This window comes from Octopus sinensis, linkage group LG4, assembly GCF_006345805.1.
Source record: "Octopus sinensis linkage group LG4, ASM634580v1, whole genome shotgun sequence".
NCBI lineage: Eukaryota > Metazoa > Mollusca > Cephalopoda > Octopoda > Octopodidae > Octopus > Octopus sinensis.
In genome coordinates, this window is record NC_043000.1 from 34,645,406 (window position 1) to 34,657,548 (window position 12,143).

Consider the following 12,143-nt stretch of genomic DNA (forward strand, 5'->3'; position numbering starts at 1 on the left):
ATTTTTTTAAACTTTTATTTTCCATTGACTTGCTGTGGTTCAACAAATCTTTGACTAGCATTAATCAATTAACAGCACAACTATGTTACATGTTTATCTGTCAAATATTGCCATCTTGGAACATGATGACAAAGAAAATAGCTTTAAAATGCTTTTGATCTACAATGAGAAAATTATGTACATTATTTACATTTGATGGATATTTGTCCTCATCTTGTTTGTTCTTAACACAATGTTTTGGCTGATATACCCTCCAGCCTTCATCAGGAGTCTTGGGGAATTTTTGAACCTGGGTTCTCATTCCTAAGGTATTTTTCAATATTATTATTATTATTATTATTATTATTATTATTATCATCATCATCATTATTATTCAGGTCACTGCCCGTACTCTTAACCACTACACCATATGCCCTTGGGTGTAGTGGTTAAGAGTGCAGGCTACTAACCCCAAGATTCCAAGTTCGATTCCAAGCAGTGATCTGAATAATAATAATCATAATAATAATAATAATAATAATAATAATAACAACAACATCAAAAAATACCTTAGGAATGAGAACTCAGGTTCGAAATTCCCCCAGGATGCCTGATGAAGGCTGGAGGGTATATCAGCCGAAACGTTGTGTTAACAATAAAACAAGATGAGGACAAATATCCATCAAATGTAAAAAAAATGTAAATAATGTACATAATTCCTCATTTCTTAAATTTAGAACTGAATTATGTTTTCCACCAACAAAGACTAGAATGAATTAAATGAATTCCTAAAACTGGAGCGGAAGAACTGAAGTGAGGTCAGCAAGAATATGGAGGTTAATACTTAAGGAGACACTCTGGAAGATGTAATGCAGTTCAAAATATGGAATAATGAGTTTTTGAACCAAAAATATCATTATTAGAGGAATTTCACTGATTGAAAAATAATGGAAGGTTGCTGTACTCACACAATATTTTGTTTCTGATTCCTATAATCTTCGGGTCTACAAACAGATCCTGAAGCAACAAGCGATCCTGATGCAGAGGAAGTCTTCTCAACACAGCCTTCTAAAGGAGAATTTTGTTCCGTCTGATGGTGGCGTAGTCGACGCATATCTTTGTCCCGAGCCTTTTGCAAGCCATCTTGTAGAAAGAATTTGTGGATAATATCCCGACACCATGTAATACGTGTCTGAGGTAGGTAAGACCAGTGGTCAACGGCTAAGTGGTGCATAGCATCAGCATAATCAGTTAAAAGTTGACCATTCTTGCAGTGTTCTTCCCAAATCTTCTGGAAATCTCCTCCAGCTGTCAAAGAGAGAAAGACGGTGAATGTTAGAGAAATATCCTGAACTTAGTCATTAAGTTTCTAATTAGAGAATGGAGAATTAACAAACAAATGAATACATAAAGCAAGAGATGGAGATATTATGAAACAGCATTCAAAATGTTGGCAGAGGTAAAAACAATTAGAAAATATATTAATCCACCTCAAGTGATAGGTGTTATTTTGAGGTGTGTGTTATTTTTGGGAAGAGCAACAAAATGACTGGTGAGTTAATAAAATTTTCTGAAGTTTATTTTTAATAATCTTAAACATGAAAGACCACAACAATACTCAGAGTATCAGTAGATATTAGTCATTTATAAATTCATAGCCTTCCTAAAGATCTATAGAATGTGAAGGTGTTACAAAATCAAAAGTGGAGTGCTGTAAGAACACAGCAACACTTCCAAATAACCAGATCTGAATTCCTGAGTATGGCTACAGCATGTTTATACAGAGAACAATATCTTTTTAATGTTCAAAAATTTCTATATATGTCACATCATTATTTACACATCAACAGCAAATAATGTCTTGGAATTTCTGTAGAATAGATTCTGGCAACAGGTGTCTGACAATATCCATCTAAAATATAGAATCTAGTTTGGTCAGGAGTCCCAGAAGTTCTTCGGTTTGGTCAGACAACAAGACATGGCACATGTATCCTACAAAAGTGATGCCCTATATCTACACATCCACCATTTCTTAGTGAGATTAGACACATGAGCTGGGTTTATGTCCTCAACAGGTTCACAGCACACCAAGATCTTCAATGACATTCAACTGATAAATGGTGTCACCTCACACAGGGACAAGGCCTGAAATTTTTGGGGAAGGACAAGTCAATTACATTGACCCCCAGTATTTCACTAGTGCTTATTACTTCAACCCTGAAAGGATGAAAGGCAAAGCCAGACTCAATGACGTTTAAAACTTAAAGTGTAAAGATGGACAAAATGCTTTGCAGCATTTTGTCCAGAGTGATAATGGTTCTGCAAAAGTGAATACATGTGTGTGTGTGTTGCTTTAGAAAGCCATGTATGGAGATATATAGTGTACTGTTCTGTGATGGTAAGATTTAAAAAAATATACTCCATCTGGTGAGAGATAAATATTATTTAATAAACACAATATGTGTTTTTATGTGCTACTGTTAGTTTCATGTGATGTGAACATGTCAAGCAGTATTTTTTGATATGTCTGGGGTCTTAGCTCAATCTTCAGGCACTGCCCACATAGCATAACAAACTAACAATGGGATGATAGGATGAGAGAAAAAGCAAGAAAAGGCAAGAAAGAAGTAGATATAAAAGGTGGAAGGTTGAAAACCCAGAGGGGTGGTGGAGAATTAGAGTTATTGCCCCCTTTGACTATAAAATATAAGGCTGAAAAGATAGTGGCATAGAGTCTGTGGTACAGCTCTTCAATTCGGAGAGGGTGGCACTTTCCAATTCATCAACAGGAACTTAGCCATATGCTTACAATACAGGATGCTTGGGCTAAATTCGATAATTTGAATAAGAGAAGAAACTACAATATCCCATCCAGAAATAAAAAAGTATTTTGAAAAATCAAAAAACATCAACTTGACTATGGCTGGGATGTAACAGTTACTCAGAGTAGCTGCCCTCAGCTGCCACCATGGCCTCAAGACCCCAGAACCTGGTGTATGTATTCCTCACTGTGTCCCAGGAGAGATCTTCAAACACCTTCTTGATCTTAGTCACCAGTTTGGCCAATAGAATAGTTGCAGTCTTTCTCAACCGTGTCCACATATAATAACCCAATGGATAACAAGCAAGAGAATTAGGAGGCCAGAATTTGGGGCTGGTAAAGTTGTAGAAATTTTCTGACAACTCCTTCAGGAGGCATATATAGCAAGAAGCTGAATCCTGCTATCGTGCATACGGTTTTGTAGCTGCAATCCCCTCCAGCTGGGAACTGACCACACTCTCCAGCCATTTGAATTGCACTTAACACCCTGTTCAAAGATGTGGGGCAGCATGATGTCACCCTCCCAGGAGACACACACAGAGACACTTTGAAGAAACTTGGCTTTCATGATACATGGGACATCACATACATAGTTTTGGTTGTTGTCTGACTGGTTTTGGCAGTTCTTTTCATCTGCAAAGAACCAGACCATCCCTAGATCAACAGGATTCCTCAGCTTGCTCAAGGGCTTCTTTGCTTTCGTCAAGCAGTTCTCCTTGGCCCCAGTTATCAGAATTTGTCCTTGTACCTCTTGTATGAATAGTAGCAAAGGTCCTTATTCAAGACTGGCTTCATGGTGGCAACTCTAACACCTATCTCTATCACCTAAGTCCGAATTCCATTGCTTTTGGGTCTTCCATCACCTTATTGTTGGATGAATTCTGGTATGTGGATACAGTCAGAATGCCTGCTGTGTCCCTTCCTGCTGGCCACAGCTTTGTAGTCTCAGTTGCAGCTGTCCATGTCATCTCTTCAAGCCTTTACAATGTTCACAGAGCATTGAGCAGCAGTCATGGTGTCAGCATTTTGATACTCAGAGCAAATCATCATGACACAGGTGACTGTCTTCCAATATTCAGATGACTTCCAGTCCTCCAGGTCAGCTAACCCTAAACCAACTACAACTTCTCAATGTTCAGGCTCTCCAATGCCATTAACTGTTCACCAATACATCAAGCTCTTCCTAAAAAGGGAAATGCGTGTTGTTAGTTTGTGGGTCAGATTGGTTTTTAGGTGTAAGAGAATATATTCTCTAAGCACCTGGTGTACAAAACACCTGAAAGTAAGTCAGAGTCAAGCGAGACAACTTACATCAAGTCCTTTCTCAGAGTGACAGACATCAAAGTTTCATCACTGTTTTGACATGTATAAATATATATTCTTGTATTATTTTATTTGTTTCAGTCATTTGACTGTGGCCATGCTGGAGCACCACCTTTAGTCGAACAAATCGACCCTACAATTTATTCTTTGTAAACCTAGTACTTATTCTATCGGTCTCTTTGCTGAACCGCTAAGTTACAGGGACATAAACACACCAGCATCAGTTTTCAAGCAATGGTGGGGGGACAAACACAGACACACACATATATACATATATATATATATATATATACTACAGGCTTCTTTCAGTTTCCATCTACCAAATTCACTCACAAGGCTTTGCTTGGCTCGAGGCTATAGAAGACACTTGTCCAAGGTGCCATGCAGTGGGACTGAACCTGGAACCATGTGGTTGGTAAGCAAGCTACTTACCACACAACCAAATATATATATATATATATATATACATATCATCATCATCATCCTTTAATGTTCGCTTTCCATGCTGGGGGTGGGGGGTTGGACAGTTTGACTGAGGACTGTTGAGCCAGATGGCTGCACCAGGCTCCAATCTGATCTGGCAGAGTTTCTACAGCTGGATGCCCTTCCTAACGCCAACCACTCCGAGAGTGTAGTGGGTGCTTTTGCGTGCCACTGGCATGAGGGCCAGTCAGGTGGTACTAGCCACGGCCATGCTCAAATGGTGTTTTTACATGCCACCAGCACAGGAGCCAGTCCAGTGGCACTGGCAATGACCTCGCTCGAATGTTGTTTTCATGTGCTACTGGCACAAATGCCAGGAAGGCATCACTGGTAACGATCATGCTCAAATGGTGCATTTTACATGTCACTGGCATGGGAGCCAGTCAGTGGCCCTGGCAATGATCACACTTGATGGTGCTTTTAGCGTTCTACTGGCACAGATGCCAATCATGTGATGCTGTCATTGAATTTGATTTTGATTTCGATTTCACTTGCCTCAACAGGTCTTCGCAAGCATAGTTTAGTGTCCAATGAAGGAAAGGTACGCATAAGTGGGCTGGTTATACCACTGGCATAGGCCATGAGGTTATGGTCTCACTTGGCTTGCCGGGACTTCCAAAGGTCTAGGTCACTAGTCATTGCCTCGGTGAGGCTTAATGTTCAAAGGTCGTGCTTCACCACCTCATCCCAGGTCTTCCTGCGTCAACCTCTTCCACAGGTTCCCTCAACCGTTAGGGTGAGACACTTTTTCGCCCAGCTATCATCACTTAACATCCATTGTCCATGCTGGCATGGCTTCGATGGTTTGACCACGGCTGGCAAACTGGAAGGTTGCACAAGACTCCAGTCTGATTCGGCATGGTTTCTATGGCTGGATGCCCTTCTTAATGCCAACCACTCTGAGAGTGTAATGGGTGCTTTTACATGACACTGACACAGGTGCCATTTGCGTGACATCAGTATCTGCCACGATTGTGATTTTACTTGTCTTGATGGGTCTTCTTCTCAAGCACAACATAATACCAAGGTCTCTGTCATATTTATCATTGTCTCCACAAGGCTCAACACTTAAAAGGTGCTTTTTATGTGCCAGGTACATGACACCAGCATCGACCACAACTATGATTTCACTTGGTTTGAAGGGTCTTCTTCTCAAGCACAGCATATCGCTGAAGGTCTTGGTCACTAGTCATTGCCTTTGTGAGGTTCAAAGTTCAAAGATCATGCTTCACCACCTCATCCCATGTCTTTCTGGGTCTGCCTATACCACAGGTTTCTTCCACAGTTAGAGGTCAGTACTACTTTATGCAGCTGTCCTAGTCCATGCACATTACATGACCATATCAGCACAGTCGTCTCTCTTTCACACCACATCTGATGCCTTTTACATATATATATATATATATATATATATATATATATATATATATATATATATATATATATATATATTCGCGAAGATAGATCGCTAGTCACTAAACCTTTTTCTATTTTCTCTCCTTGTTTATTTCTGTGTTCCTTTCTGTTGAAGAGTGTAGGCTTGAAACGTAAAAGACTTTCTCACTTCCCAAGCGTTAAACTAATACATCTGTTTATTGTTTACACACCCGTCTTCGTCTTTTGTTGTTTTTTTTTGTAAATTCTCACTATATATATATATATATATCATCATCATCATCATCATTATCGTTTAACATCCGCTTTCCATGCTGTCATGGGTTGGATGGCTTGACCGGGGTCTGAGAAGCCAGAAGGCTGCACCAGACTCCAGTCTGATCTGGCAGTGTTTCTAAAGCTGGATGCCCTTCCTAACACCAATCACTCTGTGAGTGTAGTGGGTGCTTTTTATGTACCACCAGCACAGGGGTAATAGGAGGCTGGCAACTGAACTACAAAAGAAACGTTGCACTGTAAAAGATTATTTGTTTCACGTATGATATTGAGATTATATGGACTTTATGAGATTTCTAGGTAATTTGACATCAGGAAGATGTCACCGATGCACAACACCACTCTCTTGAAAACACAAAGATTGCATGTAGGGTTCGAACTCACTTTTTATGAACATGGTAATGCTTGAAAACGCATCTTTGTGAAAAGCATGATGCACATGCAAAGCGCTGACACAATGGGTATAAAAGGCACCCAAATTTACCAACCTGTCATTTGTCCCCTGAACAGAGCTAGCATGCAAAGACTGACATGAAATTAGAGGGAGTAAGCCACTGGACGTTTGCATGCTGGTCAACATCCATGGGTCATTGCTAATGACTTGAACAGAGTCAAATGAGTGGCTAAGGGAATGATACAATGCCACAAACAGTACAGATGATCATCCACATAGTGGCCGACCAAGGGTTACAACGGCATGTCAAGATCACCACCTGCACTGACAGCACTTGCAGGACCAATTCCAGAGGGCAATGGAATCAGCTAGGCAGACCATAGGGACTCACCACAGACCCATTTATGCAGAGACAGTTCACTGCCAGCTGAAATCTTTCAATCTGTCTTGTTGATGTCCAGTTAGGGGCCCTTTCCTCACAGATGGACACGATGAGCCACATCCTTATGATGTCATCAATGGGTACATCTGCAGTGGGCTCAAAAACGTCAGAACTGGTGATATCAGCAGTGGAAGACTGTAATCTTCTCTGACAAAAGTTGATATTGCATTTTTGCATTTCTATGGCAGATGGCAGAACTAGGGCTTGGAGAAGAAGGGGTGAACGTCATGACAGTGGCTGTGTGGTGGAGAGAGATTCACAGGGAGGACAGAACATCATGGTATGGGGTGGGATTGCACTCAACCAGAAACTAGTCTTCCAAAGCACCCACTACACTCTTGCAGTGGTTGGCATTAGGAAGAGCATCCAACTGTAGAAATCTTGCCAAATCAGATTGGAGCCTGGTATAGCCTCCCAGCTTGCAAGTCCTCAGTCAAGCTGTCCAACCCATGCCAGCATGGAAAGTAGACATTAAACGTCGACAATGATGGTGATAATTTACCTACAACTTTGAGTTAGATCTTCGGAATTAATATGTTCCACATTTCCCCTCAAACTAAAACTCACAACATTCATATCTTCTTAAAACCCCTTAAATCAACCCTACTCAACCCTTCAACATATAATAAAACACATCAGTGTTTTCGAGCTTTTAACAAGGTCCCAATAATACTGTATGTTTAACTTCCTGTATGTCTTCTTCTCCCCACCCTCTTTATCTTTCTCGTCCAATTCCAGTGCCTTCTTTCCACAAGACGTAAAACAACAGCCAGCCACACACACACACACACACACACATACACACACACACGAAACAAGCTTTGCTTAATGGTCAGCTTCAGCCATCACTACACAGAAAAGACGTGGTGACTAATTTGGGATAAAAGTAAAAATCTAACTTCATGGCTGAATAACTGATGTTAGAAAAATCAATCAAGTGTAAAATAATTGCCCGAACAATTCATTCTAATGTCATCCGACACATACCTTGATGTAAACTTGTTATTAAAAAGGAAAAATATTCAGGCAGCAGATGAACACCTGCTTCGGCTTTTGTACAGGAATAAATAAATAAATAAATAAATATCAATCTCTATGTGTGTATGTATGTGTGTGTGTATGTGTGTGTGTATACGTGTGTATATATATATATACATACACGTACTCATACACGCATGTATAAAAACACACATAAACATATATATGTATAGATAAACATAATTACACACACATACATACATACATACATATATATATATATATATATATATATATAGATATATATAATGTGTATAAATATGCATATATACAGACATACATAAATTGTATGTGTGTGTGTGTGTGTGTGTGTGTTAATATAGATGTATTTGGAGACCGTGAGAAGTGTGAGTACATGCATAATAAAAATTAAACAATTATTTGATAAATGCTCGATGTAGTGAGACTGAAGAATTAGATTATGGTATTGAGTGCAGGTGAGAGGTAGGCAGACACTGGAAGAATATTAAGCAAAAAAAAGAGCAATAGTGTGTGAAGAAGAGGAAGAGGAGGTAATTTTGGTGTGCATCTGTAGAATCTGTACACATGTTTTATATAGAAAACAGATATAAACGCAGATTGGATTGATGTGCTAGGTAAAAACACAGTTAGAAATGGATAGTTGGCAAGAAAATGATAGAGAGGATGGGAGAAATCTTCCCAATCAATCAATCAATTTATTGATCAGTCTGTATGAAATGTCACAATGATAATGGAAACAAGATCACAGAAAATAATAAAGATAGCGATAAAAGAGCATAGATGGACATTGAAAATGGTGAGGGAGGCAGAAGAAATTCTTATAAAAGAGGAAAAGAAAATTTTATATTTTTCTTTCATTGTAGAGAAATTGTAGGTATTGTTTCATTGAAGACAGCCATCTAATTTTATCTTGTAGCTGTGTCCGGCAGAAATATGCACATTTCGGTAGATAAACTGGCATATTCTAATCAGAGAAAGAAACAAGGAAGCTAAGCCAAAGAACATTGCTGCTATTGATTTAAAGTACAAGACATTTTATTGATTTTGAGATTTTGTTTCTTTGATTGTGAAATCAAGAATTTATTTAGGAGAGGAGGGAGAAAGAAAATTGAAAAAAAAAAAGAAGAAAAAATGAAATAAAAGAAACATATTTATTTACATATTTCTAAACGTCTGTTTATTAATGATGGGGTATGGTGGCGAGGTATTTCATTATTTTCATGTCATGTTCAATCTAATTGTAGTTTTTCATTTGTGAAGGGGGAAGCATGAAGACTGCTTCCAGACATCATATTTTGGAAATAAAATAAAATTAGTTGAAAACAGATTTTGGACAATCGCTTTAACTTTCTAAATAAATAAGAACATAAAGAGAAACAAAACAAAGAAAAAGAATTTTCATGCAAGCTTTTAAGATCAAAATAATTGTGGTAACATTTGTTGTTATTGCTGGTTGTTTAATATATCAGGGGAAGGTCATTGTCCAGAACCAGTTGGTCCCTGTTGGATGAGAAAGGTGTGGGGAGGCATGAAGCTAATTGATGAGCTTAAAGGGTATGTTGGATTATATTGTATTGAGGGTATAGGGTATTGTGATGAAACGCTGTACAGAAGGAATAACACAGTATGGTAATGGCTTTGGGATTGAAGGTCTTTCATAGAGAAATGGCTTATTAAAGGGTGTGTGGATGATGATGATGGTAGCAATCAGAAGAGAATTAGATGTGAGAGAAATATTTTGCAGATAGATAAGACATGTAGTGGGTTCAGATCTCAAATGCAGACCAAAATATTAGTCCTTACTTTCGAACAGAACACTCATTCCTCTTACCATTGCACATTTTGAATTAAATGCTTACAAAAGTCAATACTGCTGTTTATCATTTAAATAATCACTGGTAATGTATTGGTGGCGTTTATTCAACCAACATCACCCTCTGTATGTCTTGTCCAAAAGGAACCAATAATCTATTTTATTTAGTCTGGGTTTGATAATTCTGCAAATTCAGACGTTTTCATCAGTACTTAATTGAAGAACTGCTGGAAGTAAGTGATATTTATTAGCACCAGATTTTATAGAGAAGTTCTCCAGTGTAAGGAATGTCTGACCTTCAAGTGAGACGAAGAAACTTTCTATTCAAGGATGATGTGTTTATTGCCTTTCTCTTGGGGAACCACTTCTCTGTTATGAAGGAGAATCATGCAGAAATCATCCCTTAATTGGACAGTGATGTTACATCACATACAACAAAAGAAAGCAACAGTTTGAAGGCGACAGTGAGTTCGAGAATCTTGGGATAGAAGGGAAGTTTAGGGAAGAGGCATTAATGTTTGTGAAGGGGTGCTGGAAGAATACAGAAAGCCATTACTGGCTGAGAGATGGTATTACCCATCTGCTCTCTTATAAAGAAAAGGAACAAAATCTAATTCTTTAGGGATAAATATCAATTAAAGAAAACGATTTTAGAAGTTTGTATTTATTTAAGCAAAAGCCAGGCAACTCACAAATATTTTGGTGGAAACAAAATTTTGAGTAGTTGAAAGGTAGTTTGTAAATAAGGAATGCTATCTCAACTGGGTACATTCATGATAAGGATCATCTTTGTAAAATGTCCTCTTTGCTTGTGTTGGTAGCAGCATGTTGCCAAGAACATTTAGACTAAATAATAACAGACCATTAGCCAACGCCACTAATCTGATACTACCAAACTGTACACAAGCAAACACGCACACATACACACACATAGACACACACAGGTTTCCAGTGAAAAGCAAATACTTAAATACTCAAATACTAAATTAATAAAAGATATTTACATTAAGAAAGAAAAACTTATTAAGGAGGAAGAAATGAATGTATATGTGTATATGTATACAGATAGCTAAATATAAACACATACACACACTTTCTATGGAAGCTTATATTTCTACATACATATAAGCACATTTATGCGTGTACCCCACCCCACACACACACATATACATACATGCTCCTCTATGTCTATGTTGCACATGCCTGTATAGTGTGTATAAAGTTCATGCATAGTTAAAAAGAGAAAGATACACAGAAATACATGTATAACACACACACACACATGCATCACATGCGTACACACATACATGCATCACACTACACACACACACATACAAATACATGCAGATATTATTCATGCTACCATCTGAATGGTCATGTAAGCATGAAACTTAAGTAACCGTACACGTCTCCAGCTGAATAAATATAACTATACTCCAGACAATGTATTGAGTACTTTGTACTCTTGTGTAATAACAGCAATGATTGCACACACACACACACACATACACACACATGTATGATTATGAATATAATAGCTAAAGTCCAAGGAATGGTCAGTGTGTTGATGGAAAGGGGTTAACTGTAATGCTGGTTCTTCATTACAGCAGTGTAAGGGATGGAACAAAGCTTGTTGTTTTGCTGTTTCTGTGGATCTCACTATCAAAGTTGGTTGGTTACTGCAAACATACAGTGACCAAGGCAACCACCACCACCACCGCTGCTACAACCATCGTCATCGCCGTCATGTATGCGAGGAGTTAGTAGTAGTGCTGCTGAGTCACTGTTTACACTAGCGCTGGCACACAAACTACAGCAAATGGGGCTATTTGTAAACAATGAGTCATGCCAAGCACATTGAACAAAAGACACCTTGAGCAACAACAACAACAACAGTAAACAACAAATTCTGCATCAATACTAATGCTATCATGAATAATAATAATAATAACAATAATAATAATAATAATAATAATGATAATAATAATGATAATAATAAATAAGTAAATAAATAATGACAACAAAAAGCAGAACAGCAGCAGTAATGGCAGAAAGAGTAAAACAACAACAACAACAACTGCTGGGAAAACAAAACTGAATGTGGAAAAGCAGGAAGAAGGAAAAACATCAAAAAAAAAAGAAATGAGTAATAAATAAATAAAAACAACAGCACAAAAAATGAAATCATCATCATCAT

The 12,143-nt window shown here is 38.1% G+C and overlaps 1 protein-coding gene across 1 annotated transcript in view; it reads right to left on the bottom strand.

Annotated features, from left to right (window-relative positions):
- LOC115211064 (S-adenosylmethionine sensor upstream of mTORC1) overlaps nt 1-12,143 on the bottom strand; it is a 254,580-nt gene that overhangs the window by 110,902 nt on the left and 131,535 nt on the right. The window contains exon 2 of the mRNA XM_029779952.2: nt 948-1,287. Within this exon, the coding sequence (XP_029635812.1) occupies nt 948-1,287 (340 nt within the window). The remainder of the gene's footprint in view (nt 1-947; nt 1,288-12,143) is intronic.